This window comes from Cupressus sempervirens, chromosome 1 (assembly GCF_028749045.1).
Source record: "Cupressus sempervirens isolate cs-2001-9-10 chromosome 1, ASM2874904v1, whole genome shotgun sequence".
Classification (NCBI taxonomy): domain Eukaryota; kingdom Viridiplantae; phylum Streptophyta; class Pinopsida; order Cupressales; family Cupressaceae; genus Cupressus; species Cupressus sempervirens.
In genome coordinates this window covers 731,827,113-731,842,115 of record NC_143118.1, presented here as the reverse complement: position 1 = coordinate 731,842,115, position 15,003 = coordinate 731,827,113, and the positions used below count along the sequence as shown (strand labels likewise).

At 38.9% G+C, this 15,003-nt stretch overlaps 1 protein-coding gene across 1 annotated transcript in view; it reads left to right on the top strand.

The window, feature by feature from the left end:
* The window catches only part of LOC149580011 (uncharacterized), a 43,512-nt gene extending 29,592 nt beyond the window's left edge, over positions 1–13,920 (top strand). The window contains exons 2-6 of the mRNA XM_089788376.1: positions 11,193–11,432; positions 11,642–11,753; positions 12,023–12,197; positions 12,884–13,136; positions 13,279–13,920. Coding sequence (XP_089644502.1) covers positions 11,193–11,432; positions 11,642–11,753; positions 12,023–12,197; positions 12,884–13,136; positions 13,279–13,580 — 1,082 coding nt within the window. The 3' untranslated portion in view covers positions 13,581–13,920. The remainder of the gene's footprint in view (positions 1–11,192; positions 11,433–11,641; positions 11,754–12,022; positions 12,198–12,883; positions 13,137–13,278) is intronic.
* The last annotated feature ends 1,083 nt before the right edge of the window (positions 13,921–15,003 follow it).

Sequence of the window (15,003 nt, the reverse complement as noted above, 5' to 3'; positions counted from 1 at the left end):
TGTCCTCAAGCAATGGCTGAACAATAAACCAATCAATCCTCCTGGATCCCAAATGTAGTCATGAACTATACTACTACCAATTAACACAGACTCCTGCAAGATCCTCTGCAATATGACCAAGAGGAATCCATAATCAAACTGGCAATTATAGCTCAACCAAACTCCAAAATCACCATTACCACAGTCAAAAACCCATGAGACACAAACTCTTAGAATATCAAAACCCAAGTAAAGTGGACTACCAACATAGTAAATACCATCAATGCATTCCACTGGCCTATATGGAATGTACAATCCAACTCTGCAACAATGGTGAATGCTCTCAAATGAAACTATACCAAGTATGGAGAATCCACACACTATACAACTCCTGCAGTCAACACAACTCTGTAGATCATTGGCCACTGTCTCATAACCATAACTCCCATGCACCCCTGATGGTGAAAAGCCATCACAAGATAAACAACAAGAAATGGAACCCAAACCAAATTTTCCTGCCATCAACTCCTCAGCATAAGGATCAATTGTTAACTGATGTACATACCTTGCAATATAATGTTGATTAAAAAAACCAACCTCAGTCAACAACTCACCATGAACAAGTGATACAACCCACTGTGACTGATCACTAGCTAAGTCAGGAGATGTCATAGCCAAAGGAGTAGAATCAATAACAACACTTGCTGAAGCATCACTCCAAAACTCCTGCTCTAAGTCATGTATTATCAAGCTATCAACTACAAAACCTGTCGCCATGTCGTGCCCATCACAACTCTCATCTCGAGGCATCAAACTATTCCATAATTGATGATAAGCACTAGGAACCAAAGTACATCTCTGTATCATAATCTCATCAACATGGTCATCAAAGGTAAATTGATGAGCGTACCTCACAGTGTAATGCCGATAGAATGCGCCAATCTCAGTCAGTGGCTCAGACTGTAATCCAGATGAAACTAACTGCAATTGATCATCAACCATGTTGGAACTGACTACTACCTCCAAAGATATCACCAAGGGAGTAGTATTACTATCAGGAACCATGCCAACTGTCGACTCACCAACATCACACATGACCTTTGATACATCTCTAGTCTCTGTGCCTTCAGTACTAGAGGCCACCACCCTGTCAGGCATACAATAATCTGCTACAATACCCAACTCAACTAAACCTGACTCTAGTGGGAATGAACCTGATATGCCAATGTTAGTATCAAGGATGGATGCATCCCCATCTCCATTGTCTCTGACAATCTCAGTCATGGACATCCTCGAATCACCAAACACCATAGCTTGTGACTGTATAGAATCAGATAAAGACTGTAGTCGCTCTAACTCCATGGTCACCTTAGCCAAATGAAACTGTGACTCCTTGAAAGCCAACTGTGTACTCTCAAGAATCTCAAAAGTCACCTCAAGCTGCTCAGTAAGCTCACTCACCTCATCTTCCTTGGCCAACAATGCATCATATGTTGTACTACCCCACTCCATAAGATAATCTCTATCAGCTACCAACTGCATATAATTCTGTCTCAAAATCTGAATAGCCTCCCATAAAGAGTGGATCTTTGTCAAGGAAAGATAACTTCCTTCCTGCTCATCACTAGTAGGAGAACCCCATCCATAAACTGCTAATAATTGACGAGCAGCATCAAAATGTTGGCAAGTGATAGCAATGTCTCGGTCACTAACTCTCAACTGATTAGACACATGATGGCATTGGCTTGACTGTCTCCTACAAACCTCCTTTGATGCACTGTCTAAAGGAGTATCCTCAAAGTTACTAGTCTCTAGAGTATTACCATCCATGTCCTGTGAATCAACTCTAAAGCTCATATCAACATACAGAGTATCAAAATTTGTAGCACTGCTGTCCAACTCCTCTGTACCCAAAGAAACTAAGTCTTCAAAATTGCCCACTACATCCTCCTGGATGTCATCGATGCCAATATGATCCTGGGACTCATTTGTACACACTGCCAAATATGAAAGATCATCAACACATTCCAGCAAGTATGGTCGACTGGATATATGAACAAAGCCCAACACCGGTGTATAAAAACTAATACCAACATCAGACAAGATATTGGCACAAGAAAAGACAACACCGTGTAATCTGCTAATCAAATCCATGATAGCACCCAAACAAACACTGCGACCAAAAAGTGTTAAAGATCTCCAGTCAACTGAATCCCAAACACCAATATAACAATCTCGTGTCCATATCCGTAAACTAGAATCAACTGGTAACTCAAGCAAACTCCTCACCTGAGTAATATGACCAATACCAACTAACTCCACATACCTGTCATGATAAGGTAATGAAGTCACAATACTATCTTCACTCACCTTCAGCTGGCGGGATAAATCATGTGAAGTACTACCTGCCTCAACCTCATGTGATGAAGCATCTAACTGCGCTTGGTACTCTTTCTCAGCAAATTCATGAATGCTCAATGTCTGCTCATCTCTACTAGGTATCTCACCATCCTGCACAACAACATCCTCATAATCATCATCTGAACCCACTACACTGTAGTCACTGCCTGTTGTAACTATACCATCCTGAATACCTGTGGCATCACCCTTTGACAACCTGTAAACAATTGTCTCAATTTGAGTATCAAGTTGACTGTTACTATCAATCTGTGTAATATCCTTTCCCACCACCTCCTGTGGCAAAGTAGAATCTGAGACCACTACCTGGCTATCAGCTAGTTTCTCAAACTCCTCATGCAAGTTCTTGGGAATTGTGTCATCTGTCCTGTGAGAAAATCTGCCAAATAGAAATCCAGTCAACTTATCCACCTTAGCTGGGTCAGATAACATGTCATTTATACGGTGGTGCTCAACCAACTGTTTAGACATGTCATGGCTTATTTTCATAAGTTTATCTCGAATGTCTAAATAACCATCCTTTCTACTATTTTGACTCTGGATATCAATTGTCCAAGATCGTTCCCTCTGAGACTCTGTACTATACCTGTCCATTCTGGATAAAGTAGAGTGTAACCCCAATAGGATATAACTTCTTCAAACACCAAGAACTAACATGCAAATGATTAGAAGTAGCATGCAACCATAGATTTGGACATGCAACTGATTAGAAGCAACATGCAACCACCAAATTATGACATGCAAGATCTGGGTAGTTGTCAAAACTAACATGCAAGATCTGGGTAGTTGTCAAAACTGACATGCAAACTTCTACAACCACCAAATTCACCAAGAACTAACATGAAAATGATTAGAAGTAGCATGCAACCATAAATTTTTACATGCAGCTGATTAGAAGCAACATGCAATCATAAATTATGACATGCAAGATTTGGGTAGTTCTCAAAACTGAAATGCAATATCTGGGTAGTTGTCAAAACTGACCTGCAACTTCTACAAACCCTCAGGCTGGCAAGATCATGGCTCTGATACCACTGAAATGTCCCTTTTCTGATTTTTCATGATATTTCCAACCTCTAATCAGATCTTTAAAATCAAACAACTGCTATCACAAAGATCCACCAAATTCCTTAAGAAACCCCAAATCGGGTATGTTGAAAATAGTGCTAAAAGCTTCACAACTTCACAAATTATTAATGAATCTGAAAATGGAAATTTTTTACAGAACTTTCAGCAGCATAACAGCCTACAAATTGATATTTCCAGATCCGTATAGCCTTTACACAACAGCTCGAAAATGTAGGACCAAAACTATGCTCATCGGGCTCCCGAAATAGCACAAAATATGCTCGGAAACACCACAAGAACACTAATAATCTATCTCAGAAGTTTAATCACGTCCCAATATATATATTCAGCTCTATTTTAACAGCTTAAAGTATAAAATACAGCAGCAACCAAAACTGATATGAAATACTCAACCGGAAACACCAAACTCTTATAAAAATACACCCGGAAACTCACAAATCTGCACTGTTCAGCACAAAGGCAAACTCTGTATGAGCATGCACATGGAATGGCTTCAAACTCCCGTCCTTAGCCTTCCTGGAAACCTGCAAACTCCCGTTCTTGGGTCTCCCTGGAAACCTGCAAACTCCCGTTCTTGGGTCTCCTTCTCCACAGGTTTGGCAGCCTCTGAAGAATAACAAAGAATGAGTGAAAATCAAGTCTGGAATCCCCCCAAAATGCCTCCAAACCTCTTTAAAAAGGGCATAACTGTAACTCACGTCCAAGAGAGGTTAATGAAACATATTTTAATAATAATTATCATTTATTAGTCCAACGGTTTCCAAAGATTAACTCCCTTTTTCCGAAACTTCACTTTCTTGGGCCTGCCTGTCTTAGCAAAGATTATTATTTTTTAATTATTTGAAAAGGGGACATGACATTGAGATTCGACCGTTGGATGCCGTTGTTGGATGTGCTTATGCAATTGATCATTTCTTTCCGGTTTTATATTTCTGTTGGATGGTTATATCATGTTATACTGTACTTGATTTATCAAGGATCGAGATGTTGTGTATTATTGATGATGTATATTCTTTGAGCTTTTCATACCTTGTGATGTAACAATGGATGATTATGCATTCTGGTTATGCCAAGTGGCAACTTATGTAATTGTATATTTATTTAAATGGATTCATACTTTTGGTTAAATTGGATTCATACTTGTGATTATTCCATGATGTGGATTTTGGTTGTGTTAGATTTAATATTAATAAAACTTTTACATGTGATTCTACCTCATGAAGCTCTTACGAGATGTAATATGTTTTTTGATGGTTGTATGTATGTGAGTTATTGCTTCCGCTATTTTATCTCTTGTTGTTATTGCTTCCACTATGTTATCTGTTGATGTTATTATCGTTAACAAAATTTTTTTTGACAAACTTTGTGAAACTTTAGGTTAATTTCTTTTGGGTTACTTGGTAGGGTGTTGCAAACAATGTACCTGCATCTCTGAGTTTTGCTCATCTTGAGGGGTCCGACAAAGTCCAGCCCCCAGCATTACAATAGTTCCTGTGCATGTGAAGGGTTCAGAGGCATGAAACCCCTCTTCAGTGGCTTCTCGGCCCTCTGACATGTATCACATGCAGTGACCCACTCCCTGGCATTGTTGTCCACGGTTGGTCACCATAATCTTGCTAGAAGTATCTTCTGTGCTGTTGTGTCCGGCCCCATGTCCTCCTGCTGGCCCTTCATGTGCTTCCTTCAATACTTTCGGTATTTCTTCCTCCAGAACATTGTCGTAAAATTTGGTTGGCTCCCATCTTATATAGCGACCTGTTGATCAACTGGAACGTTTGACTTCTCAGCACCCATTTCCTCCTCTCGCTTGGCGACATTTCCCTAGGAAATTGCCCTGTTGAAAGATACTCCCCAATACTCGCATACTAGGATGGTAGTACGACAATTTGAAATAGTTGTGCGTCAGGAAAGTCATCGTTGACTCTCTCTGGAGGTTCTCTCGATTTCATTCTGGATAGATGATCTGCATGAACGTGGCTTTTCTCGGGCCGTACCATGATTTTAAATGTAAATTCTTGCAAGAAAAGTAGCCATCCGCTTATCTATCCTTGAATGATCGGTTTGTTCACCAGGTATAGCAAGACCCAATGATCTACGTAGAACACGAATGGAGTCACCAGTAGGTAGTGTCTAAACTTTTGTATGGCGTGCACCATTCCGAGAGCCTCCCATTCTGTCGTGCTATAATTCTTTTGTGACTTAGACAATAGTCTACTTGCGCACCGGGTGGTCCTATCCGTGATCACCTGTTTTGCCAATGTTGCTCTGATTGTGTAGTTTGATGTGTCGACATGTACATGGAACTCCTTATCCCAGTTAGGATAAGCTAGGACAGGTGTTGTGGCAAGTCATGTTTTCAATCCCTGAAAAGCTTCATCCTTCTCCGTTTCCCATTTGTAGGGTTCTCCCTTGCAGTTTGTTGAGTGGGTAAGATATTTTTGCAAAGTTCTTAATAAACCTTTGATAGTACCCTATGTGTCCCAAGAATGATTTTACTTTAGTCACATTTGTCGAAGGTGGCATTTCTAGAATTACTCGGACTTTGTTAGGATTTGTCTTTAATCCTGCTTTGCATATGATGTCTCTAATAGTTTGCCTTGGGGTACCATAAATATGCACTTCTTCGAGTTTAGTGCTAGTCATGCTCGTCTACATCTTTCCATGCATTCCCTGAGTGCGGTTAGATGCTTGTCTTCTGCCCTAAACTAACCAATCATCCAAGAATGCTTTGAAGTTTTCGACTAACATCTTGTCCAAGCTGTGAAGGAAAATTCTTTGAAATGCCATGGGGCATTGCACAGACCGAACGACATTCTGTTGCAGGCATATACTCCATCTTCTACTATGAGGGTTGTTTTGAGCTTATCTTCTTCTGCGATGGATATCTGGTTGTATCTGGAAAATCCATCCATGAATGAATAAATTTCATGCCCCACAACTTCTTCCAAGATACTATCAGTGAATGGTATTGGGAACAGATCCTTAATTGTTATTGTATTCAAGCATCGAAACTCGACACATATCCTTATTTGAGTGGTATCCTTCTTCAGTGATATCACAATTGGGGATACCCACTCACTGGTTTGTACCTGAAAAATAATGCCTTCCTCAAGCATCCAGTTAATCTCATCTGTGACCCGTGCGGCATAGTTCTTGTTCATGTAGTATGGTCGCTTTCGTCCAGGTATTGCTCCTATCAGTGGAATGTGGTGCACACACAATTCTGGTAGTACCCCTTTCAGATCTTTGTATGTCCACGCAAAGACATCCTTATACTTCATAAATATTTTAAACGCTACTGCTTTCAGAACTAGATTCCAATCATCTCCCACAAATATGTTTTTTTGGATTAGCCTCGTCCCCTAAGGTCACTGTCTTCCCTGTGGGTTCTTCATATTTAATAGGCTTATCATCACTAAATGTATGTACAGGTGTTCATCTATCTGTGCCCTTCCTTTCACTTCTCTATATTTTGTTGGAAATTCGTTCTTTTCCTCTCCCTAACTTCCTTCCTCGACCCCTAACATGTGACAGCTCGAAAAAAACTCATAATCCTCCATTTGCCAATGGAGTAGGCTGTTCACCGAATCGAAATCGTCATCGTCGGATGCTCCTTCTAGTCTCAGGATTCCTTCTTTGTCGAGTTCCATTCGCTTCTTCCCTTCGTCGTCCCCTTCTTCGCCTTCAGATGTTGACGACGCCACCTCTTCTCCATTGTTTGGGTGTGTAGGTCGATTACGAACTTACAACCTCCTTTGTCCATGGACAAAGTATTCTTTTTCTAGTCGTGTTTCACCTTTGCCTGTACCAACCAGCCCCTTCCGAGAATGGTGTCATAGCCTTTTCTTTTCAATTGAATGACCGCGAAGTCAAGTAAGAGGGGTTGTGTCCCAATCTTTATGGGTTGCGCCATTAGAGTCCCGAGGGACGGTGAGTAGTTGGAATGTAGGCAACCATAGAGTAGGTTGCCCCAACTTCTTCCATATTTCTTTAGGCAATACGTTTACGCCTGACCCTCTGTCTACGATGGTATTGGTGAGGGTAGTTCCGAGAATACCCATTCAACTATTGTAGGGTGTCTTCTTGTGTTCAGCGCAAGTAGCATTGGGTTTGCCGCAGTTGTTCCACTTACACCTTGTGTATCCTTCCCTGACTCTTCTACCGCCTTTAGGGGTGGTGTCATGTATAGGATTGCGGTCCGTAACTGAGGCATTGCAAGAAGAAGGCTGTTCAGCTTCATGGGAACCTCATCTTGCATTACTTGCCATATGATACTTTATTCTACTTGGTTCCTCCTTGAGGTGTCGGCAATATCCTTTGTGATTTTTCAACCTTCACTCTTTTTTTCTATTTTTGCTTTCGCTTGCTAGATCCTTTTCTTTTTCTCTTTGGGATCTGGATACGTTTTTGCTTGCACACGAGTGATTGCTAGTGTTTTCTCATCGCATGTTTCTATGGTTAACAGGTTCACCTCGAGTTTAGGGCATTTTGAATCCTCATGATCTCCAGGACCGCACCATCTACACAACAGTTGCGGTGTTCCCTTCGTAGTACAGTCTCTCGCGAAGTGGCCCTCTAGAGGTTACACGCATGGCATTGTATCATCAGCTGTCCACTCTGATCGTACTATATCTGGCTATGGCCCCCGTAATTGTTGTTGTTATTGTTGTTGCATTAGTTGTTTCGATACCTACCTGAGGTTGCCACATCATTATTTGTATTTGTTCCCGCTCCCAAGGTGCACACTTCTTGCGTTCGTAATACTTGTTGGTGTCCCTTCGTTTTCATATTGAACAGGCATTCCTTGGTGGAATGTCTCGCAATTTGGCAGATATCGCAAAATTGGTTCTTAGGACAGGAGCCCTTTGTGTGGCCCTCCTTGCAATCTGTACACCGTAGTTCCCCTTCTCTTGCTTGGCCATGATTCTGTTTCATGTTTTTGAAATCTTTCATCATATGTAGCATGTCCTTCTGTAGTGCCCAGACCTTTTTACTTGATTCCTCGTCGGTGCTGCTTTCAGAGCATGAATCTTTTGAATCCGACAATCTATCTTTCTTCTTTTTGCCCATTTTCTGTTTGCTCTCCAAGTCCATTGCGTGGTTATATGCATCAATGTACGATGCTGGAGTTACAATTTTCATCTTCTTTCGAATTGTTGGTCGTAACCTTCGACGAACTATCTTTTCTTCAACCCATCGGCTGGTTGACTTTCCATTTTTCCAACCAGCTCCTTCAGCTTCTTTGCGTATACGCAGATTGCTTCATTTTTTCCTTGTTTGGTACTAGAGATTTCCGCTACTATCTGATTATCATCCCAAAGTAGTCAGAACTCTGCTATAAATTCATTTTGACGTCCGACCATGTAGTTAACTTCTTTGGATTAGTGTCTGAAAACCAATCGATCGTTACACTTCATAGGGTAGCTAGAAACTGTTGGACCCAGTCATCTTGATCTGTTTGTAGTCCAGATTGTTTCACATGTTTTACAATGTTTGATTGGATCGGCTGTCCCATCAGCATTATATTTCGGCAATTTTTCCTTTGGTCTTGCCATTTTTAATTTCTTTTGTATTTGTGGTACTTGTTGCGCACTTGCACTGTTCTACACAACTGCGCTACTTTGGACAACCACGTTACTCTGTGGTGTGAAGAGGTCTTCTACAAGCGAAGTTGTTCGATTCTCAACTTGTATCCATTCGACAACTCGAGCTGTGAGGGTTCTTTCCCTTCTGTTCGAATTCTCTACCCTTGGCATATACAAGTTTAGGAACTCCTCGCTTGTCTCTTCTACCAAATTCAATCTCTATCGCGTTTTCTCAAGCAAGTCCTCAGTCTGTTGCTAGGTGAATGCACTCTGTCAGTCCATGCTTCTTCACCACTTCGATGCCCGTCGGTGAGCTGTTGAAACTTCTGTCTTTGCTCCGCCTATTGTGTTAGAATTAATGCTTCCTGTGCTGTGCGTATCCCATCCTTGTCTTTTATTTTATTCTTATCCTTATTGAGCAAATTCGGCATTAATCTTCATAACACATCTTTTGTACCAGGTTTGATTGGCAACGACGCCAAATGTTTTTTGTACAGGGTAAACGGATGTTTATTGCATTAAGAGATTAGAATGTAACACAAAACAAGATACTTCATTCATATAAGTAGATATGCAATTCCAGTTACAATGATGATTCATAAATCCATTCGGACAATGAACATATACTTCCCGAAGGGGCGACTCAATCGTTGTGCAACCTTTTGGAGACTAAATCGTCTTGTTGGCTATGATATAGTTTTTACCGACAACAATGTTCATCCACTTGGGGATGGGTAATGATAGTGCTCGTAGAGTTATTTAGTTTTAATACTTGCAAGACAACCCATTTGTCAAAACATCGTTCATTTGTTTTTGGTAGGTCTTATTATAGTTATAACCCATTAGCTTTATGATCCATTTTTGTTGCTTAGGAGGAGATTCATTTGAAAAATTACTCAAAGACATTATGGTCAGTTTTGATGCAAAAGTCTCTTCCCACATGGTACGAGCGCTACTTGTTTACTATATGAAGTATGGTTACCATCTCTTTCTCATAAGTTGAGTGGGTGAGGTTCTTGTCTGTAAAGGCCTTGCTGGTGAAGGTAAAGGTTCTTCCTCCTTGCATTAGCATGATACCCAGTCCACTTCTCAAAGCATCACTTTCAGTGACAAATGGCTTGGAGAAATTAGGCATAGAAAGATTTGGTGTACTGCACATAACTTGCTTGAGAATTTCAAAGACCTTTTCCACTGCTGATCACTGAAAGACCTCACTTTTTCAACATGGCTGTAAGTGGAGCTGCAATTTTCTTCTAGTCTTACTTTCATACTTTACAATCTGTTGTCACAGCTAGGGAGATAGGTGTGTTCATTCCATATGTAACCTGGCAAGTGATGTTGAAAGTTCATTCCACATTCTAGAGAAATTCAAAGCTGTAAAAGGCAACTGGCTTAGTGGTCGAGCTCCTAGGAGTGCGAGCACAAATTCTTAGTTTTGCATATAGCCTGTTGATGTCTCATGACATCTCCTGTCTGTTTTATTCCCAATTTCATGTTATTTCCAAATCTATATGCTTAATGATCGTGGTAGTAATGTCACAGCTAGAATTAGAAGATTTGCTTTATTATTAAAATTAGGTGTACAAAATATTTACAAGTTTTTATTCAAATTCTACCCTTTTTTGGACATACCTTCTTTTTCATGTTCTTTTGGGGCTATGCCACGGATCAAACAATTGAGTGGCCATTAAGTTAGTTGCCTTATGTTTGCATGTTTTCAAACTCAGAACTATGTAAAGTTTTACTTCATAAACAATTAATGTCTTACTTCTGAGATCAATTATTTCCTCTGGGAATGATCCCTACTTAAGTAATGTTGTTATTGTACTTAATTTTGTGGTCTGTATCATTGAAACCTTTCATAGGCTGAAAGCAGCCTTCCACAAGTTTTTGTTTTAATCCAGCATGTGAAATGTGTTGCAGTTGACTTCCACGTATGTGTTTGATTTCACATCATTGATGTGTTGAAACTCGCAAGTAAACTATGAAACATAAGAACTATCTAGAGCAGTCCTTTGCATGATTATTATAAAAATAAAAGTTGGAGTCAGAAGGCCAAACTGAGTTGTATCTTGTGAGAAAGTTTGCTATAAGAAAATTGACAATTTGCATTCCATGCAGGGATCAATCATTTTACTCGCACCCCTTCAACAGAATGGTTTCAGACAGATGCTGTGTTGCGTGTGAGTCTGGGAACTTTTTTGTTCTTTGCAATATTTTCCCTTGTGATGATTCGAATTAAGACCCAAAATGATATTCGAGATGGCTGGCATCATGGTGGATGGATTGTGAAGATGATTTGCTGGTTTGTACTGGTAGTCCTGATGTTTTTCCTTCCCAATCCCGTGATAAGCGTTTATGGTAAATACCATCCTTGTGTTAAATTTTTAATGTCAACGTCAATGAACTCAAGTTGCATTGTTGTTAATTTTATCAAGTGATACAAGCAGAAGTTTGATTCAATTTAGTTGCTGACACTATAGTACATGTTAGAATTGTCTGAGTTTCAGCAGTTTTTCCTAATTAATGAAGATGTATAAAGCTAATGGGGATAAGTTATTCAATGGCAGAGACATTGTCAAAATTTGGTTCTGGCTTCTTCTTGCTGATTCAGGTGATTATGTTGCTTGATTTCACACATACTTGGAATGATGCATGGGTTGCTAAGGATGAACAATTTTGGTACGCACTTGTTTTTCAATTATTTAAATTTTAAACAACTGAAAATTACAGTCTTCCTATCTTCTCGTCCATAGCTATAACCCTTGTATTTCAACATAACTATTGAGAAGCAGTTTTTATTCTCATTACATTATTTTGTGTGAAGAATTTGTTGCTCTTAATAATTACCATGTGTTTGTTCTCAGAGATTCCAGAAACTTTGTATCTTATTTCAGAACGGACTGTATAAACCAGTTGTTTTTTAATTGTAATTATATATTTACTTGCAGGTACATAGCATTGCTTGTTGTATCACTTGTCTGCTACATTGTAACATTTGCGTTTTCAGGGCTACTATTCTACTGGTTCAATCCCTCAGGGAATGACTGCAGTCTCAATATTTTCTTCATTGTGCTGACATTGGTTTTTGCAGTTGCATTCGCACTCATTGCATTGCATCCCAAGGTACAGTTAAATCTTGCTATTGGTTTTACAAATGTTTAAAGCTTTATATGTTTGAACAAAGGATTTCCACATCAAGAACTAAGATCTGTTTGAATAGAATATGGCAAATAGGAATTGACTTTTCCTTAATGATGCTAAGAGTACTTACAGCTTGGACAGGTTGTGCTTCAACCTTGACAATGCTTTGGAAAAGAACACAGTTGTGTTGGTTCTTATTAATGCAATGAATTGTAGCAGCAACCCTAGCCTATCCATCCATCTTCAAGAAGTCAGCAGCCACCTTGAGATACTCCCAAATTCTTGATAAAAAGATTCATTTCTTGTGAGAACATTACCAAGTTGGGACTAGTCAAAATTGTAGGGAAAATGAATCATATATTGTGATTACTCATTTGAGTTCAATTTTGTTGGCTCTTTCTGCCATTTTATCTTGTGGCCCGTCTAAGCTTTTTGGTTATATTCTTTCAACTCTAGTTGCTAAATTTTAGGTGAAGCCCACGCAGAGTATAAAAAGTAGCCACTGAAAACTTGTTGTATGTGTTGATGGTTAAAAGGCATTATTGCATACATAGATGGGCCAATTCTTCATGTTTTATTTTTTATATTTTATACCATGTAAACCTATTGGCTAGTGATTGGCCATGGACTTAAAAGTGTTGTGGTATCATAAATGTTTGTGGCGGCAGGTGAATGGAAGCCTCTTGCCAGCTTCTGTCATCTCTGTATATTGTGCATATGTGTGCTACACTGGACTTTCAAGCGAACCAAGTGATTATGACTGTGATAGGCTCCATAAACATACAAAAGCTGTCTCTACTAGTACTCTTATTATTGGGCTCCTGACAACGGTTCTGTCCGTTGTCTATTCTGCAGTCCGTGCTGGATCTTCAACTACATTTCTTTCACCGCCATCCTCACCACGGCGAGGCACATCACAAGGTATCTTTCTGCTTATAATATTTATCCCATGCACTTGTGCCCAAAGTCTGAGCATATAATCTTATAGACATTAAGTATACATAAATCTAAATTTGGCTCTTTTTCAATTACCTGGTGCGCTTAATGATGGGTTTGTTTCCAGATTCGAAGAAGCCTTTACTACCATCCAAAGATGAAGAGCAAGGTCAGAAGGATGAAAAAAAAGATGAAGCACAACCGGTTGCCTATTCCTATACCTTCTTCCATTTGATTTTTGCGCTTGCCAGCATGTACTCTGCAATGCTTCTTACTGGTTGGACAAGCTCAACTGCAGACAGTGAGAAGCTCATTGATGTGGGTTGGCCTTCTGTTTGGGTCCGTATCTGCACAGAGTGGGTCACCGCAGGCCTATACATTTGGTCCCTGCTTGCTCCTCTTATTTTGCCTGATCGGGAGTTCGCCTGACTTAAATTTTTCCAAATCCTCATAGTGGTTGGCCACTGTGCCATAAGACTTTCTAATCAGTGTCAAGTAAGGTATTCATAGGAATCTTATGTTACAGCAAATGAGATGGCATGGAAACTTATATGCATGGAGACTTACATAAATTCCTGGAATTGTTTCAAGCATTTGAAGATTGTATGTAAATATATTTTCAATTAACCAGCTTGAGCCTGAGCTATGCATAAAAGCTTTTTGTTTATTATTCCCAATTTTAAAACTGACGATATTTATAAATAGTGTCTTGAAAGAAGTCTTGTAAATAAGAGTTATTTTGTTAATTAAAAAATGGCCATTGTGTAAATTGAGGGCAATAATGTCTTTTAACAAAATTGTGTCCATTTGTTATGTTCAACATTGAGTAGCTTGTCTTTTTTCCTTAGGTTTTGAGTTTTTTTTTATTAGTGTCGTAGATGCAGTAATTAGTTTATATATGATATACTTTTGTGTGAGTTTTAACTATGATATTTCAATCTTCATACAACTAAATACCAAAATTTCAATTTTTAATCCTTAAATCTATTATTTACTACATTTGAGTCAGATCACCACAAAGAAATCTGACAAGTCACTCCTTTATTTGTGGATTCAAACCTTGGCATTCTAAATTTAAATTAACAACCCCCTAGTTTTTCACTCGCCATTGTGAGGCAGCTTATTTCATGTGATATGTTGATTTATGTGTTTAACGGTTGTGTTTTATCTGTTTGAGATCATAGTGGAAGAAAAAGAGAACATTTAGGTCAAAAGAGCTCGAAGAAGAAATTAATTCGCATTGTTTATTTAGTAAAGGAATTTGTATGGTTGCTCTAAATTAGATGCACATAAAAATCACATTTTTTACTTTAGGGAAGTGAACAACAATAATGTTTGGTCAAATTCATAGGTTGGTTATTTCAACAAAGGATTTCTTGATAATTGGACACAAACATTTGCATCAAAGTAAGAGTTATTTACAAGCTTACTTTAGTGTCTATTTTGATCATTAGTCAAATCTAGGTTAATTGTTTGCACTCATTACGTTAACACATAATTTTAATGTGACTGTGACTTTTGTACACTATTTGAAGTTGATGTCTCTTCCATAAATTGTGAATCCAATATTTTTTTAAAGTCTTGTTAGGTTTTGCCTTCTTTTCTTTATGGTTTTAGATTTGATTAGTTATCCTATCAAAACAACTTTAAATAACTTTATTAATTCTCAAAACATGTGATCAATATAAACAAAAACTATAAGAAGATAACCATACACAATAATACCAGATATGTTAACTAGGGAAACTCTTGATCAGAGGGAAAACCCTGGTGGCAATGGTACCCACAAAATGATGTATTAATATATAAGTTCCTTGTAAGAGGATGGACCCTGTTACAAGTCAATGAAATG